General features: G+C 38.3%; 1 protein-coding gene across 1 annotated transcript in view; it reads left to right on the forward strand.

The window, feature by feature from the left end:
• Positions 1-19,789, forward strand: part of ACAP2 (ArfGAP with coiled-coil, ankyrin repeat and PH domains 2) — a 142,047-nt gene that overhangs the window by 72,427 nt on the left and 49,831 nt on the right. Inside the window, exons 5-8 of the mRNA XM_004577805.3 lie at positions 3,748-3,806; positions 7,534-7,717; positions 10,607-10,651; positions 14,135-14,230. Of these exons, the coding sequence (XP_004577862.1) occupies positions 3,748-3,806; positions 7,534-7,717; positions 10,607-10,651; positions 14,135-14,230 (384 nt within the window). The remainder of the gene's footprint in view (positions 1-3,747; positions 3,807-7,533; positions 7,718-10,606; positions 10,652-14,134; positions 14,231-19,789) is intronic.

Raw genomic sequence — 19,789 nt, forward strand, 5'->3', positions numbered from 1 at the left:
GAAACCTCATCTGGGGTAACCTCAGACTTTGTTGGGTGCACCAGCCAATGCAGGGTTATATTTGGTTGGTCAGTTACTTGTACCAGGCAACGCGTACACCAATAGAGCTGCCTGGTCAGTTCCACCCTAACCCCATGTCTTAGTGAACTGATGGGTGCTGTGGCCTAGTCTAGCGCAGCCTGCCATAGGCCCATTCTTCACATATACCAGTGGGTGCTGCAGCTTAATCAAGATGACCCCCAGTAACCCCACTAGCCTCACTCCCAGCCACAGTTTTTGCATGTGTTAGCCTCTACTGCAGCCTTGTCCAGCCAAGCCCACATCCCATCTTGCTCTCATGCACACCCATGAGTGCTGTAGCTTAGCTCAGCCTGACCTGTTCACAGACCCAGCCTATACACATGCCAGTGGTTACTGTCACCTTGACCAGCCTGGCCCAACCCCAGCCCTGGCTCTTATGATCACCAGTATCAGCTGTAGCCCAGCAGGGAAATGTTCACAGTTCCCCTACCAGGCCTGTTCTGAGCCCCAGATTTTGTGCCTGCCAGGTAGTACTGTGGTCCAGCCTGACATGACATCCCCATGTTCCGTGCCTTCCCCATATGGTTTTTAAAAATAAAATCATATATAAAAAATATATATATATAAATTTATATATATAATCATATACATATACATACATATACATACATACATATGCATACATATACATACATACATATCTATATATCTATATATCTATATCTATATCTATATCTATATCTATATCTATATCTATATCTATATCTATGAGGCAACTGTGCTGGCACACTGGTATAGTTAACAAGTTTGGCATTAACCAGGCCCAGAATGCCTGCCAGCTAATGGCTACTCTTCTTCCAGTGCTGGAGTCCAGCTCCAGCTGAGTTCGGAGCTTGGGAAGGGTGCGTGGAGTCAGCGATAAAGAAAGACACGGAGACTGTCACTTCATGTGCTCTTGCTACAGCTTAAGAAGAAGCTGTGCTTTTTATTTACTCTGACACCTCACAAGCTTCTACACAAACAGTTAATTGTTCTATTTTTACTTCAAGACTAAGAGGGCATGTACAGACATTTGGTCATTCCGTCTGCACTTCAGGGCTAAGCAGGTGCCCCTAAAGATAATTCTGCAAAATACTGTATTCATATTCTTCAAAGCAAGCCATTATTCATTCTTCAATTGTAGCCATGGAGTGACAGCCAGGACTCCAAGGCCAAGGCACATGCGATTACCTGCTAATCAGTAGTACATTCCTACCACATTTCTATTTCTACAATTCACCCATTATTTAATGGGAAAATAGGTTACAAGGGAAAAAATGTAAAATCCAAAACAGAAGTTTCAAATGTTAAATCCTTCTACAACTATAGGCTCTACAACCCCATAAACAATAAAATAATAATTAAAAGCATCCTTAATTCCACTAGCTAAAAATTATAAAAGCAGCTAAAACAGTTACATTTTCTATGCTCCATAAAAAATTGCAAAGACAGGCTAGCCTTTGAGATAACAATAATTATTTATTGCCATAGCAGTTTCAACTCTCACTCCCATCACTTGCCTTAATATTTAGGATATTTATTAAGCCCTTTCCCAGAAGGTGTGCTACATGTCTGGGCCAGATTCTGAGGCAATGGTTAGCACACAATAAGGTGTCCAGAAATGGCATGGGCTTAATTGTGCCCCTGTGTGTAAATTGTCACAGGCCCACTCACCAAGACATTATCAGTGACATTAACTCTCAAGCTCACCTTGGTTGCAAAAGCCATCTCACAGGGGCAAAAAACAATGCCTCAATAGATTATAAAATTCTTAGTGGGGTGCTTGAGTGTCCACGCAAACAGGAGGTGAAGTAGCGTCAAGGTGGCCAGAGAGAAATCCGCCAGGCCCTGCCAAACAGCTAGAAGCTTCCCTGGGCCCTGACCAACGGGAGCTGTTCTCTTCGCACTTTCGTGTCATCCACACCTACTGCACGGACCCTAGCATTCCAGCGTTGTTAACACTTGCCTACATACAGGCAACCTATGAAGTTGCCTACATCTGGGTAGTAATTTTTTCTGATTCTTTGTAACTAGAAGTTGAAAACAAATTACAGTGAGCACTTACATGTTCACCTTTATATTTTACTGCATTTCCTTTTTCACATATTCATTAATTTATCTTACTGTTTATCCATGCATTCTTCTTCCTATCTTTACAATAAATTAAAGCTGCAATGTATGTTATTCTTAAATGCATTCTTATGCAGTTTAATATATTTTACAGGTATTTTCATTTCTGGAGGTCAAATTTAAATATAGATAAAGGGGGCTGGTGCAATGGCTCAACAGGCTAAATCTTTTCCTGTAGCACTGGCATCTCATATGGGCACTGGTTCTAGTCTTGGCTGCTCCACTTCTGATCCAGTTCTTTGCTTATTGCCTGGCAAGGCAGCCTAGGAGGGCCCTAAATCTTGAACCCCTGGACTCATGTGGGAAATCCAGAAAAAGCTCCTGGCTTCAGATCGGCTCGCTCCAGCCATTGTGACCATTTGGAGAGTGAACCAGCAGATGGACATCTCTCTGTTTTTTTCTTCTTTCTGTAAATCTGCCTGTGACATAGAAAATAAATGCATCTCTTAAATGCACATACATCTACACGTATATAGTTAAAAATATTTGGGAGAAACAGGATTTTGCTAATAGTAAAATTTCAGAGACAATGAGATTGTACTGTTTATAATAAGTAGAATGATACAATATTTTCTTTCCTGTTTTTGGTTATTGATTTTTATGATTCTTCATTTGATTCTGTTTCAGACTGTGAATGAAGCATGTATGTAAATTATGAAAGTACTTGGAATTCCCATGACAAACTGCTTGAAATTTTCACGGAGTCTTCAATAGAGTGTCTCATCATTTTAGTGGGGGCAGAATACTGTCCTGAGGAAGAAAATTGTACTTTGTTTCTAATCTTAACGATCATTTAACAGAGTACTGTAGAACATTTATAATCAAAAATATGCAGCATTTTTCTTTTTAAAGATTTATTCATTTTATTACAGCCAGATATACACAGAGGAGGAGAGACAGAGAGGAAGATCTTCCGTCCGATGATTCACTCCCCAAGTGAGCCACAACAGGCCGGTACGCGCCGATCCGATGCCGGGAACCTGGAACCTCTTCCGGGTCTCCCACGCGGGTGCAGTGTCCCAATGCATTGGGCCGTCCTCTACTGCTTTCCCAGGCCACAAGCAGGGAGCTGGATGGGAAGTGGAGCTGCCGGGATTAGAACCCGCGCCCATATGGGATCCCGGGGCTTTCAAGGAGAGGACTTTAGCCACAAGGCCACGCCGCCGGGCCCAAAAATATGCAGCATTTTAAGTCCTCCAGTATTCCCAAATAACTAACCTCTCACCAACACATCAGATCCTTAAGAAGTTGTGTATAGTGTTTGGTAGTGGTGATTGTTTTTTGTTTGCTTGTTTTGGTGTAGTTATTGCAGTGGAACTTGTATTACTCTTTTAGGTTGTCTTCCAGTAAAGAAAAGGTTGCTCTACTGTTTGAGTCTTCTATTTAAGTGTTAAAGCAGATTTGTTTTCCTCTGTAAATCAGAGCAGTGTTATCTTTGAGATCATTGAGATTGGTGAATTAGAGTACTGAGGATGAGATCTAATATTTATAGTGCTAAAATGCAAGTTCTTTCTTTGTTTACATTTCTGATTGCTTATTGTTATGTTTTTCTTTCAGATTCTGTTTGACCAAACTCAGAGATCAATTAAAGCACAGCTTCAGAACTTTGTTAAAGAGTAAGTGTATTGCAGTAAAGAGGAAACAAAAGTTAATGATCACGTATGGAAATGGGTGTCTTTTGAAATGAAGAATGGACTGTGAATTGTTTAAAATATTGGAAATTTGTTAACTTGCTTTGTAAGATGTTACATTTCTTCCTGAATTACTCCAAAAGGGGGTTAGATTTCATGTCTTTCAGTGACGAATTTATGCCTTTGTTAAATGTTTAGGTTATGCAACTAGGGTTCTTCCAGCTTTAATTTTTTTTCTAATGTAAGAAAATGATCTAGTGTCCTTTCAGAATCAAAGCAAACTCAAAAATGGTTGAAATATCATTAGTGGAGAAATTGGCTGAATCCAGCTGCAACTAAGAATATGTTTTCTGTTGGGTCTGGCATGACGGGTTCGTGGCTAAATCTTTGCTTTGCATGTGCCAGAATTCCATATGGGCATCAGTTCATTGCCCAGCTGCTCTACATCCCATCCAGCTCCCTGCTAGTGGTCTGTGAAAGCAATAGAGGATGGCCCAAAGCCTTAGGACCCTGTACCCACATGGACATCAGAAGAAGCTCCTGGCTCCTGACTTTGGATTGGTTTGGTTCTGGCAGTTGCAGCCAATTGGGGAGTGAACCAGTGGATGAAAGATCTTCTGTCTTTCCTCTCTGTAACCTTGCCTTTCCAACAAATAAATAAATAAATAATAAATCTTAAAAAAATAATTAAAACAAAAGAATATGTTTTGTGTTGTTTCAAGTGGCATTTTCTTTGAAGTTAATAGAATATATGAGAATGAATCATAGAATCACATAAATTTTTTGTAATTTATGAGCCTTTCATATCATGTCCATCACATGTGTCTGTGAAATGAAGTGAAGCTATTTATTTTAAAACACAAAGTGTCTACATTAGGGAAGTTTTAGTTTTCCATATTAGTAATTCAGCTTCTCTTTCTCCATTTTTGTAAAGGTTTATTTTTTTAAATTGAAAGGCAAAGTTACAATGAAAGGTGGAAACAGAGGAGGGGAAGGTACAGGCATGCAGAAAAGAAGAGAGGGAGGTAAGGGGGGAAAAGAGGAAAGACGGAAAGAGTTAAAGACTTGTCATTTTTTAAAAAATATTTATTTTTATTGTGAGGTCAGATATACAGAGAGGAGGAGAGACAGAGAGGAAGATCTTCTGTCCGTTGATTCACTCCCCAAGTGACTGCAATGGCCAGAGCCAAGCCAGTCCAAAACCAGGAGCCAGGAGTTTCTTCTGGGTCTCCCACTTGGGTACAGGGTCCCAAGGCTTTGGGCTGTGCTTGACTGCTTTCCCAGGCCACAAGCAGGGAGCTGGATGGCAAGTGAGGCCCCCGGGATTAGAACCGGCGGGTGACCATATAGGATCCCAGCGTTTTTAAGGCAAGGACTTTAGCCACTAGGGCTAAAATTTGTCATTTTTTGCAGTGGCTGGTGCTGGAATTTCATCCAGGTGTCTCCCAAGTGGATGCCAGGGGACCAGGTACTCAGCCTTTTCCCACTGATTTCCTAGACACATTAGCAGGAAGCTGTGTTGGAAGTGGAGCAGCAGGAACTTGAGCAGGAACTTGAGCAGGCACTCGTGGGGGATATCGGTGTCACAGGTGACAGCTGAACTCAGTGTACCACAATGCCAGCTGCTTCAGGTTTTTTTTCTTTGATTCTTGCCTGAGAGGTATGCAATTACAGAGAAAATTGATTATGATATAATTCAGGGTAAATAATAAGCAACTTAAGCTATGAATAGCATTATGTTAACATACAGTTTTAGTAAAAATTTGTTGTCCTGGAGATATTGTTTTGCAGATTCTTTAAAAATCATTTTGTAATCTGCTATTACTCAGAATGTTCTCATTGAATATGTCCATAAGACTGGCTTCTTTCAACAAGTTTGAATCCCTTTTTTAGGTGTACTTTAGTGTAATTTTAAAAAATACTTATTTTTATTGAAAAGACAGATTTACAGAGAGGAGAGACAGAGAGAAAGATCTTCCATTAGCTGGTTCACTCCCCAAGTGGCCACAGCGGCTGGAGCTGAGCCGATCCAAAGCCAGGAGCTTCTTCTGGGTCTCCCATGTGGGTGCAGGGACCCAAGGTTTTGGACCATCTTCTATTGCTTTCTCAGGCCACAAGCACAGAGCTGAAAGGGAAAGGAAGCAGCTGGAACACGAGCTTGTGGCCAAATGGGATTCTGGCACATGCAAGGCAAAGATTTAGCCACTGAGCCATTGCACTGGGTCCTTTATTATAATCTTTAAAGGGTATTTATCTTCAAGTTTTTTTGCCCATTAAATAGCAAAAATAGAGGCTAAGGGATATTACATGGCTTACCTAAAAGATCACTGGGAATCAAGAGTTCCAGATTCTCAAATTGTTAAAGGATACTGTTAATAATCCTTCACTGGTGCAAATGTTTTAGAAATTGATGCTTGCGTGTGTTTACAGACTTAATTTATTTATGTGCTTTTACCCACTAGTTCCCTCTAATAAGAAATCAATGTCTTTTTTTTTTTTAATAATTACTTATTTATTAGTTGCTGCTTCACTCATCAAGTGGCAGCAGTGGCAGGGTTGAGCCATTCTGAATCCAGGAACTTTATCTAGGTCTCATATAGGTAGCAGGAGCCCAACATTTGGGCCATCTTTTGCCGCCTTTGTCAGGCTATCAGAAGGGAGCGACCATATGGGCTTTCCACATTGCAGGTGGTGACTCTGCCTACTACACCACTAGTCCCAAGCTTTGTTTCTTAAAGTGTAATCTATAGACTACTTACAACAGTAAAAGAAATATGTGTCTTTAAGAAACCCTCAAATTACCAGAATATAATAAATTATAATTTCATTTACAGGTTCTTGGAATATGCACTTTAATAAAAGTATCCATTACTGTATTTGTATGTCAGTGTTTAGCAATCATTTGATTAAACAATGGTGGGAATTTTTTGTCTTTGGAAAAAATATGAACCTTACCTTTTTTATTTTGTTTTACAATTTATATTTCAAGTTGTAAAAATTTAAATAATGAATTGTTAACTGGTTGTGTCATGATTTATTTAGAAACATTGAGGAATAGGGCCCGGCGGCGTGGCCTAGCGGCTAAAGTCCTCGCCTTGAACGCCTGGGATCCCATATGGGCGCCGGTTCTAATCCCGGCAGCTCCACTTCCCATCCAGCTCCCTGCTTGTGGCCTGGGAAAGGAGTCGAGGACGGCCCAAAGCTTTGGGACCGTACACCCGCGTGGGAGACCCGGGAGAGGTTCCAGGTTCCCGGCATCGGATCGGCATAGCACTGGCCGTTGTGGCTCACTTGGGGAGTGAATCATTGGACGGAAGATCTTCCTCTCTGTCTCTCCTCCTCTCTGTACATCTGACTTTGTAATCAAATAAATAAATCTTTAAAAAAAAAACCCAGAAATATTGAGGAACCCTTATTAAAGTCGGAATCTGTAGTGTTTAGAGTCCGAATTTTCAGGTTGGAGATGATCGCCCAGTGTAGTCTCCCTAAATATCTAAAATCTGTAAACTTCAAAATTTGAGACATTTTTGTATCTATAAGCATTTTACATAAGGGACACTCAGCATATAATTGAGATACAAAGTATATTTTGGTTGGAAAAGCTAGCAGATGTCAGCTTACCATAAATCAACTTAAGGTTTAAATTCTTAATGTTATCATTTTGTTGAATTTTTTGATTAAGAAATTTTAGTGAAATGTTTTTATTTTTTAGAGATCTTAGAAAATTCAAAGATGCCAAGAAGCAATTTGAAAAAGTCAGTGAAGAAAAAGAAAATGCGTTGGTAAAAAATGCCCAGGTACAAAGAAACAAACAGCATGAAGTTGAAGAAGCCACAAACATTCTGACAGCTACAAGAAAATGTTTTCGACATATAGCCCTTGACTATGTACTTCAGGTATATACGTTTTCAAACAGTGCTTACCAAGCACATTGTTATTTTTTAGTGATTGCACTAAAATGAATAAATTGAACCTTCTGAGTTTAATATTAAAACATCTTTTAGGGAAAATTTTCATGTGTCTATATATCTATGTATAACAAACCCGTGTGTAGATATGTATATTTTTGGTTCTAGTTCTTTTCACTTAACATTGTAGTTTCCCCCATTTAAAAATTTTTAAATAGTATTTAAATTACTATGCCTGTTTTGTTTTGGGGAGCTGTTACAGCAGTTAATTAAGGTTCAGTTCTCAGATGATTATGATGGTGCCGGTTTTTACTGGCAATAATGAAAATATAATTTTTAATAAATTTAAGTGGTTATGTCATATATATATCTTTATAAATATTCTGCCACATTTCTCATTAGTATTAATAACATTCTGATTATTAATTGTGCATCATTTTTAACCAATGATTTTCTGTTCATTGAAAAGTAAACAAACCATACCTTTCTTGAAGCATAAGTGTTGCCTTGCTGTGCAACTTTTATGTACTCCCCGTAAATACTTCTTTTCAGTTTCTATCTTGGACTTCTCTCCTTTGCCTACCTTTGCGGTCTCTTAGGGTTCCACTTTCTCTTCTCCACTAAATACTTTCGGACAGTTTCATCATATCCCTTGCTTGAGCTGCTGCAACCTGTACACACATGGCAAAAGTCTGGTTTGAGAGATGCTTATTTCATTTTCACTTCCCCAACTGTTTTCTTCCAAAATGGCTTGTCTTTCTCTTTGATTCATATTTAACTGAGTGGTGGTATCATTTTCTTACTCTTTGAGAAGTTCAAAATAGGAGAATATGTCTGACATTCTCCTTGTTCCGGGCTCTTCTATCCATCCAACCATCAGGATGGCAGGAACATTCCTTCCATGTGCATCACCCTTGCTGTTGTCCTAATCCAGTCTTAGTGTCTAGGGTATTTAGATACTCTGATCAAATGGGTGTCCCTGGCGTTGCTTTACCTGCTTCATCACCAGTTCATTTCTCCATTCTTGGGTCAGGATTGCTTAGGCTTTTCCAAGCAGAACGAATCTTTCTTGTCTCTGCCTTCTGTATTTCATAATACTACTTTTATGCACATTGCAGCTAGACCAGTCATTACTTTCATTGTAACTATTTCATTCCTGTTCCTGTCTTATATTCTTAGTTTCTAGTCTGTGGTTGACAAATACATAGGTAATAAATGCATTTTGAAAGAGTGAATGATTGTAAAGTTATAAATTTTATGTGGATAAGGTTTAGCTGAAATATTTTCAAACTTATATGTTAAATAGTATCCATCTCCCTTGTTATCCACCCTACAGTTGTGTTAGCTTTCTCCTTCTCAATACAAATAGTTGTTTTGTTTTGTTTTGATGAAAACTGTTGTATACTTTGGTATCTGTTTTAGCAAATATAAAATGCTAAATATCCAAATATTTGAAATTTGAAGTTTGGCCTGTTCAGTATCGCAAAATATTTGAGTTTACTTTTTTTTTTAAAAAAGACGTTAAATGCTGTTTTTCATTGCCAAGTAGAAGTTTTACAAATTTACACTTTTTAAAGAATTCTTTAAAGTTTGAATAGTAGTCTGTTTACTGTCTGTTTTTACTAATAACATTTAAGAAAAAGATTTATTTTCCTTCAGAGAGTTAGAAACAGAGAAAGAGAGAGAGAGAAAGATGTTTCTTCTGGACCATTCCCTAAGAGGTCACAATGGCCGGAGCTGTGCTTATCTGAAGTTGAGAGCCAGAAGCTTCTTCCGGGTCTTCTGTGTAGGTGCAGGTGCCTGAGGCCTTTGGGTATCCTCCATTGCTTTTGCAGGCCGCAAGCAGGGAGCTGGATGTGGAGTGGAGCAGCCAGGATTTGAACCGGTGTCCAAATGGGGTGCTAGTTTACTCCCCAAATACCCACAACAACTTGGGCTAGGCTAGACTGAAGCCAGGAAGCCAAATCTTCACCTGGGGTCTCCCACGTGGATGATTATACCTGGGTGGTCATTTGCTGCCTTCCAGGCACATTTGCAGGAAGCTGGATTGGAAACTTTGAATAGCCTGAACCTGAACCTTGGCTTAATCTTCCTTGCCAGTGCTCTAGCCTTTGTGAGGAAATGGTGTTGATATTTGATGGTTAAGAGATAGCTTCATGCTCATTTGGGAAGTGTTAACATCCTGATATGTAGACAGTGAGACCAGTTCAGAGGCATCAAGGAGGGAGCTGTCTTGGTCTGTGGTTGTAGTACCCAGAGGAGGAAAGTAATGAAAACTAGATTGGAGAGCTAGGCAGGGGCTGCATCAGAATGGCCCTTGAGCCAGTCACGTAGGAAGTTAGAGGAATATAACATAGAAATTACATGATTTTAGATTTTAAGAAGATTGGTCAGATTCTTCTGTGCATGGAGAATGGATTGCAGTGAGTCAAGGATGCAAGCAATGATTAACAAACCATTGAAACAGTCCAAAAATATAGTTGTAGTAAGGTGGTAAGAATTTGCATTAAGGTTGTATGTTGACCCTTGATAAACAATTAAATAAGCAGTGTATTAGAGGGTAGGGTAAGGTGGGGTGGTGAAGTGGACTTCTAATTAGTTGAAATGTTAAAATACTTTTTTATTTAATCGCTATGCTAGTAAAATTTAAATGGTGGTTTTTTTCCTCTGAGATCACAAGTGAGTGGGAAATTCATTGATATATTTGTCCTAACTACTTTTACAATAGGAGGCTGAAAGGGTGAAATAATTTGAATTTTATTTTTATTTGCTTTCTGTAAGAGTGTTCAATTGGTAGGAATAAGTCAGTTTTACAATATTGCATTATGGTTTTTAAAAACAGTGCATGGATGATTAACCAAATGCATTTTCCTTCAGATTAATGTTCTTCAATCAAAAAGGAGATCTGAAATCCTAAAATCAGTAAGATATTAATTGAAATGACATTTTAAGTAGTTTATTAATATAACTGAGTGCACATATTTAAACATTTAAAGCAGCACTGAGTGCATACATTCTAGGCTTTTAACTGCCCTTCCTTCTGATGTTTATTTGTGTTTCTTATGTGATGTTTAACCACTTCTGTCTCCTTTGGATTATACTTGTTTACGTGTGACTCCTCTGTTACATATATACTGTGAGCTCCTTAGAGGCAGACTTTACACTGTTTTGGTTTTCAAAATCTTCTATAATCCTCATAGGACACTTTACATTGACTAGATGCCAGTGCTGTTTGGTCAGTTACTGGAGATGGTTGGTGTGAAACATGTGAGAATGTTTTAGGATTTGTTTTGAGAAGTTATTAAAATAAAATATAGTTACCCTTACATTTTGAATTTTCTCACATTTGTGTTGGCTCTTGAAAACTTTTGAGCTTGAGCAGAATATTTTGTTTTCCCCACAATTTCATGTGCTGTTTAGATATTGAAACTATTTGGGATTGAAAACTGACATGAAAAGTATCTTTTAGGTTGATGATGTGTCAGCATTGATGATTGGTTTGTTCTTGCTAAAACCCATGGGATAAAAAAAAAAAAAAAAAAAAAAAAAAACCCATGGGATGAAATTTGAGGATTACCTTTTTTACCCTGGTCCTCTTTTCTCATCATGATGCTGATAGATGACTTTTAAAAGTCAAATTTGTTCATATTTTTGTCTTAAAATTAACAAAAAGGTGGAGAGGGGGTGGTATGATCTGGTATCACATGCTTTCATATTTGTTTGAATTTGTTTGTTGAATTAATTCCACCCCCTCCCAAAATGTTACACTTAACTTGGCTTTAATTTTCCACATATAGCTTTTTACTTAATGTTATGTTTACGTGCATGATATATCTTCTCAGATAAAGACATTATATTTCCTATTTTTTAATTTTAGAAATTCATTCACTTTTATTGGAAACTCAGATATACAGAGAAGAGAAAGACAGAAAGGTCTTTTGCAGCTGATTTACTCCCCATGCAGCTGCTAAGGCTGGACCTGAGCTGATCTGAAGCCGGGAGCCAGGAGCTTCTTCTGAGTCTCCTGCAGGTGCTGAATCTCAAGGCCTCGGGACATCCTTGACTGTTTTCCCAGGCCACAAGCAGGGAGCTGGTTGGGAAGCAGGGCCACCAGGATTAGAACTGGTGCCCATATGGGATCCTGACGTGTGCAAGGCGAGGACTTTAGGCACTAGGCTACTGTGCTGGGCCCTATATTTCCTATTTTTAAAGAGATAGCATTTTTCCTTTCATTTTTCAGATTGACAGTAAAGTGTGTTAATCACAGAACATTGGAAAAAGTACAGAAAAAAGCATTTTTAAATCTATGCAAGGGAACAACCACGGTTACTAACTTGCTCTGTGTTTGTCTTTTTTCTCTTTTCCGTGTCTGTTGTGTAGGTGAATGTGCATGTCTATATATGTCTTTTAAAATTGTTTAAAGTTTTTAAAAAAAGCTTTAACATATTCAAAAGGCAGAGTTATAGAGTGGAACACACTCACAGATCTCCCATCTGCTGGTTCACTCCCTAAAAGCCTGCAGCATCCATGTTAGTCCAGGCTGAGGCCAGGAAGCAGGAGCTCTGTCTGGGTCTCTTACATGGTTGGCAGGCCCACTGCTTTCTCAGGTGCATTGCCAGGGACCTGGGTAAGAAGTGGAGCAGCTAGGACTCTCACTGGCAAACCTGGTTGGGATGTCAACATTGCCACATGCCACAGGACAATGACAGCTCTGTGTTTCTTCCTTTTTTTTTTTTTAAGACAACTGCTGTTTATAAGTATGTTTTTCATTAGCACATTGCTAAGTCCTAAGTATTTCTCATTTAAGGATGGCTTTTCTATCCAGGTAGAATTCTACCACATGAATACACTTTGCTGTAAAGAACCAGGTAGTAGATACGGTAGATTTTATAGACTGTGTTACCTGTGTGTGTCTACTCTGCCCTGTGATGAAAAAGCAACCACAAGTAAAATGCAGATAAATAGCAATAGCTCTGTTTCAGTCAAGCTGGTTTGAATGATCTAGAAACCTGGACATCATAAAATTTTATATGTCTTCTTTTTCTTGCATTGCAAATTTCATGTGTCTTCTTTAACCGTTTGAAAATCTAAAAACATTTCTTAACTCACTGGCTATTCAAAAGTAGTTAATGGGGCTGGATATAGTTTGCAGGTTTTAATTTGCTCACCTTGACATATTATCTCTACTCAATAATGAATATTTTGGTAGATTTCGTATTTTTTTGTCTCACTCAATTTTATCCATAAAAATGAATTTACATTTTTTTTCCATATATATTTTTGATCATTTGTGTACCCCTTTGTTTCTATTTTGTTGAAGTATTCATATTTTTTGTAGAATTTAACATCTCTAACATATTAGGACTGTTAACCTTTTGCCACATTTTTCTTAGTTTATAATCTGTTTTATTATGCTTACTATATGTTTTGATGTAGGGACATATTTTGTGTAAAGCCCTAGCCTTAACACTACTCTTTTAAAAACATAATTTAGCAGTTTTTCATTATATCCACAAAATGGTACACTCATTGTGTCTTTGTGATCTAAACAAGAATAATTTATTTTTGTGATTTTTTTTTGCTCTTTTTTACACTGGTTTTTCTATTAGGAAAAAAAATGACAAATTTTGGATTTCAGAGAATTTAACAGATGCTTCTTGCTAGAAATAATACAGATATTTACAAAATTCTTTATGTATTTTTATTTCTAATTATATAATGTGCCTTGTAAAAGCTTTATGAATACGAATAAGGGTAATTTTTCTTTTACACATAGATGAAATATAGGAAAAGCCAAAAAGCAATCCCAAGCTGTTAATACCAGCTTGGGTTTTGTTGGATGAAAAAGGAGAAACTAAAGTGCTTGCAAAGTCTGTTGAGTCACTTTGTTTTGTTGTCTTAAGAACGAAGCTGAGGACTGCTTACCTCCTGTTGTGCTTAGTAACCTAATAGGTTGTAAAGGACCTGTGACTGTCTTATTTTGAGGTTTTTATATTTTCCTTGCCAGTTTATTTTTATGTATAATTTAATGTTTGCCAGTGATTTGTATGAGCTCATAAATATTTTTTTAAATATACTTAGGAAGATAGTGAAACCACTGAAAATTTGCATATTTGAATCACGGTGCATCCGATCATCTACAGATGGTCGAAAGAACTAAAATTTTGGACCTTATTAGAATTTTTAATTACTGGAAAAGTTTTTCTAAATTAAATTTTTAAATTTTGTTTGCAAATATTTCTGAGTTTCTTGTTCAAGAAAAATAGCTCAGTCTGATCAATTAAGTTTAATACTTTGGGTTTGGTGAAATAATTTTTAAGTATTAAATAGGATTAGAATTTTTAAAATTTGCATAATATTTATCTTAGAATGGATTTTAAAATAGTAATCTTTTCCCCTTATTAGATGTTATCCTTTATGTATGCCCATTTGGCGTTCTTTCACCAAGGATATGATTTATTTAGTGAACTTGGACCCTACATGAAAGATCTTGGCGCACAGGTAATGTTGGGCTGTTTCTTGATTCTGTATTACAATTACATCAGTAATTTGCATTTTCTTAAAAAAAACTATTTAGCATGTTTCATTTACTTAGTGAAGAATTTTAGATGCTATAGAAGATTTATATGTGGGTTAAATGTATAACCAAAAAAAATGAAATTAAAAGTAAAAAATGACCATGTGTTAAATGTTGTGTCTAAAGGTACTGGAAAAAAGAATTTAAAAATGAAATGACTGTTTTATGGCATTAATAGCTATATTTAAATTTCTTACATTTGGTTAAATGAGTTACCATCCTAATTTTCTTTTCATTTGTGCTAAAGTTTTTATGTTTAAAACAGTTCTGTTTTTGTCATTTGAATAATGAAATTTTAAAATTTTAAGATTTTATAAAGCTCCTGGGAACTTTTTAACTTCACAGATTTGCCAGATTCTGTGTGTTTGTATAAGAAGTACGTTTAAGAATGCGATGTGTATGTTCAGAAATTTAATTATGCTCAAGAAATTTTCCATTTCTGATCTAAACTTTCTGTGAGATCTGTCCTGGGGATATGTTTTAGTGGATTAATGAGTTTTTTTTTGGTTTCACACTGCTGATTTCTACATGACTTGTTTCCAAGATGGTTCAGTTTACTTTCTGAGGGTAGTAGATTAGGGATGAAAAATAGATTGAGAGAATGAAAAAAAAAAGTAAAGAGCGAAATAGGGATTACATTTTTCACTGACCAACATGTGTATGTGAGGTATGTGTATGTGTGTTGAAGTGGAGCTGGGGAAGTTTGAAGTATAGGGAATATGCTGTGAGTTATACATATTCTGTTTTCTACTTCTGTAGAACTTACTATTTTGGAAGAAACCCACAAGTTACAAGACTTAAATCTCTTTGCTAAATGTTCTATTTATTTGGATGTGATAGAAAACTAAGAACATTATTATGTTCACAAGGGTCACTTTATAAAAAAAGTCGAGGCATGGTTTTCACTTTATTAGAAAGTACCTAGACCAATGAACATCTTTTGATTCTGCTTCATGATCCAAAGTGGTTAATGAAGCAGCAGCCATCACATGGAGATTCTGGCTAAGAGGAAGAAGGAAGGGAGAGAGACACATTCCCTGCCTCTGGCAGCAGTTCATGCACAAGTCACTTTGTGTATATATCCCAATGGCCAGTGCTCATCACAAGCTGAAACCAATTACTTGAAAACCTGTCAAATATAGTCTAAATGCCAGATAGGTTTGGGACCTGGTAGATTTTTGTTGTTATTGTTAAAGAACAAAAGAGGAAATAAGTAATGAGGACAGCTTCCTCCCTTTGTTGTTGTTGAATAGCAGAGCGCGTCTGGGTATTGCTGAAACATATGAACAGGACATCAAAGCCAGACTTTGAGTAAAGGAAGACTTCCTGGATTCTAGGCATTTCTACATTCTGCTCAAACTTTAGATCATAAAACTATGAGTTGAAGTACAGTTGACAAGTTGAAATGATTATGTATTTTTAAAATTTATTACTTTTAGTTTGCATTTTCTCTCCATATTTGAAATGTTTTCAGGTCCTTGAAAATCACTACTGTGCCCAGTGGGTAATGTGACCTGATTTGAGACAGTGATTTTTTTGATGATCTTTACCTAGTTGATTAGGGCTCAGAGGGTCAAGGGCTGCAGGAAAGTGGGTAAGACCATTGCTTACACTTTCTCTTTTTCCCTTCCTATATCTGGGGGAAGGAGAGAGACAAAGGGAGAAGACACACCTACCTTCCCAACCATCCCGGGGTCTCCGATGTGGGGCATGCTGTAAGGGCACTGCTCAAGTGGTTTCAATAGTTCAACTGTTCTGAATTGCTGTCAATCTCACCATTCTAAGCACAATGATATCTCTTTAGAATCCACTGGCTGACGTAGTCCACCTTAGCATCTCCACTTACCCAGATATTCACTGCCAACATGTGGCTGGGGTAGTTGATCGATCTGTTCTGTCCTCTATCCTCTGTTATCCGACCAGGTGTCCTCTGCAGGCTCCAATGTACTACCATATCCTCCATGTGCACCTGGATGTGCTGTCCACTGCTCTGTCTGAGCCACTGAGGAGGCTCAGCTTTGACACATGCACTCCACGGTCAGACCATGGAACCTGCAATTCTCTTCGTGGTGGGGGTTCTGAGTCCAGCAGTTTGATTGGGGGGGATCCCCAAAGAAACTTTGTCTCAAGTGATCTCAGACTATATTCTTGGGTGTGCTTGCCAGTACAGAGTCCAGCACAGTCTGTCTCCACAGTCAGCTTATGCATATGCTGGTGGTTGCAATTGCTGGGTCAGTTCTGCCTCCAGTCCTGTCTTCTACACAAACCAATGGTGTTGCCCATCCCAATCCTGCCCACCACACATTTGGCCACATAAAACAGTGGGAGCTACAGCCTAGTTGGGACAATTCCCAATAAACCTCACCAGGCCCAGCCCCTGCCCTGGTTCTCAAGCTTGCCAGTATATACAGCAGACTGGTGTAGTCTGTCCCACATCCCATTCAGCTCTCACACCTGTCAATATGGGCATTGAAGCCTAGTTCAACCCAACCAGTTTCACTATCCAGCCCACACACCTGCCAACTGGTGCCACTCTGAATAACCATGCCTGTCCCAGTCCTGGTTCTCATGCTCACCATATGGAGTGGCAACCCAGGAGGGAGGTGAGATTTTTTTTTTTAAGTAGTTTACTGAAGAGAAATGGCATCTGAAACTGGAGTCATGGCTGTAGAGGAGAGAGATATGCATTAAAAATAGGTTAGAGGGACATGATTGGTTCAAGTTTAAATAAGGATATAAGAAAGACCAATGAATTGGACCAGTGGAATCAGCCGCAAATAATTATTTCTAATTGGAACCAAAATAATTAACTTTGAAACAGTTAGGCTTTTCAAAATCATAGAACTATTTGTTGAAATTATAAATGCCTCAGACACCATACCCAAAGATGACGAATTTGTCAAGTCAAGATCCACTAGTATTGCATGAAAGGAGAAGCTGACTTGGGATGAGGATCTAAGAAGGATGAATTTTTAAGGGATGGCTAAGTTAGAAGATCTAGATTAGGACAAAGGTGAGAGAGGAGGCAGAAACTAGAAGCAGTGGTATCACAGGACAAAGGAAGATTATCTCGAAAAGGAAGGAGTGGTATCAATATGAAATATTGGAGAAGAAGGTCAAGTAAATGTTAGGACTTAGAAATATCTATTGTTATTAGCACCAATAAGGTTATTATAGCTGTGTGAAATGTTGTTGGGGACCCAAGTGGCAGAAGCTAAATTATGATAGGTGATGAATTTGAAGTAGGCAGGTGGAGAACATGGTTATGTTAAGAAATGTTTGTTTACCTTTTTAAATTTTTGTTCCTCTTTGGAAAGACAGTTCCATCTACTAAATGCCTGCAGCAGCTGAGACTAGGTCAGGTTAAAACCGGGTTTCCCAGAACGCAACCCAGGTCTCCCGTGTGAGTATAAACAGACTCCAGAGTGCCTGAGCCATGATCTGCTGCCTCCTGCGGCGGGTATCAGCAGGCTCCTAGAAGCGAGCGCAGAGCTGGGATTCCAACCCAGGCACTCTGATAGAGGACGCTAACTTCCCAAGCAACCTATTAACCACTGTGAGCATAACGTTTTAAAGATGTTGTGTTATAAAGGGGAAAGAGAGAGCTAGAAAAGGTGACAACTGGGGGGGAGTATGGGTTGGAGGTTCAATTTAAGGTAGTATGATTTGTGTAGATTCAGAAGTGGATGGGAATTGGGTTGACTGAAGAGGGAGAAGTGAAAAGGAGAGAGAGAAATGCTGGCATCTGAGGTGGTTGGAGTGCAAGGAATTTGGAACACAGAGGGATTGGGAGCACTTAGCTAGGTAGAGGAGCTGCTAAAATTCATAATTTCCTACACTGACACATATGGTGGACAAGCCTTCAAGAACCATGGTTAATAATGGTTGTTCCAACTAATGTTTAAGAAACTTTTGAGGACATACATTTTCACAGCACAACATGTACCGACAGTATTATTAAATCAGTGTTACATGTCACTAAGTGTGTGTGTGTGTGTGTTTAGAGTAGAGTAGTATAGTTGCTACATAGTAACAATAGTGGATTTAAAATGTTTTGGTTACTACTCAGTAGTATTAAGACTCTATAACCAGAATTATTCTTAAAAAAAAAAATGTGCTTGAATTTGAATAAAGGATCAAAGAGTTTTTCTAAGAACCTGTTTACTCAGTGCAGTTTTTAAAAGGTTTCACTTAAAAATTCCTTGTCTCCATGTGCCTGTACATATTTGTATTTTTACTACTTTCGTCAAGCATGTATTAATCAGAGGTGATGGGGATCCAATTAGAAATACATCCCAATCTGGAGGGTGAGACCCGTGTAATTACAATCCAGTTATTATTCTGATGTTAAGAAACCAGCAACTCTCATCATATATTCCTGAAAATCAAGTATTTATTTTGTAATAAAAAGAAAACCTGTCTTTTTGATGAAAAGAAGCAAGAGAGAAGCAGATTTATGAAGTCATTGGTGCTTGAACTTTTCTAAATGAACTTTAAAGTTGATAATTTTGAGGGCTGATATTGTGGCACATGGGTTAAGTTGCTGCCTGTGATGCCAACAGCATCCCATGTTGGAGTGCTGGTTCGAGTCCTGGCTGCTCTGCTTCCCACTCCTGCCTTGGGAAGGTGGCAGATGATGGCCTGAGTGTTCGGGTCCCTGTACCTAACGTGGGAGACCAGGATGGAGTTCCAGACTCCTGGCTTAGCCATACCAGTCCTGGTCATTTTGGCCAGTTGGGGAGTGAATCAGTGGGTGGCAGATCTTTCTCTCTCCTTATTTCTCTCTCCCCAACCCTCTCTCCCTGTCTGTCTCTTTGACTCTGTCTTTCAAATAAATCAATTGTAAAGAATATTGGTCATTGTATATTTTGGTGTTATGAATGATTCATAATTTCTGATTCTTAAACTTTTTCTTTTACCTGGTGAATTATTTTTTCTTCCCTTTAGATTGGATTATAACATTAGGAAAACAAGTTGAAAAAATGAAGCATCTTGAGTGATCAGAAATATCAGTTACAGTGGCTTTTGTGAAAGCTTGTTGCACTAGTTCAGCTGTCCTAGTTTTGCTATTGGATACTTATTTCAGAGTGAGGTAAAGTCAAGGAGAGAGCACTCTCATTTCTATTCACTCTTGACATGCTCACAAGGCCTGCTGGCTGGTGCTGATCAGGGAGCCAGGCCTTCAGTCCAACTTTTCCTCCTACTGCCTCCCAGAGTACCCACGAACAGGAAGCTGGAATTGGGAGTACAGCTTTGCCTTGAACCCAGGAATCTGTTCTAAAATATGGGCCTGTGTTAGCTAGGCCAAATGCCTGCCACTCTTTACTCTTTGGGGAAATAGAAAATCTAGGGTGTCTCATTGTAACTTTGATTGCAAGTAGTATCTCCTTGTAACATTGATTGTTATTAGTGAAAGTACTTGAGTGTATAAAAGGTAACTTAAGCTACTGTTGTTTTCCTTATTTAAGTACTGAACAGCTATC

This window comes from Ochotona princeps, chromosome 3 (genome assembly GCF_030435755.1).
Source record: "Ochotona princeps isolate mOchPri1 chromosome 3, mOchPri1.hap1, whole genome shotgun sequence".
Classification (NCBI taxonomy): Eukaryota; Metazoa; Chordata; class Mammalia; order Lagomorpha; family Ochotonidae; genus Ochotona; species Ochotona princeps.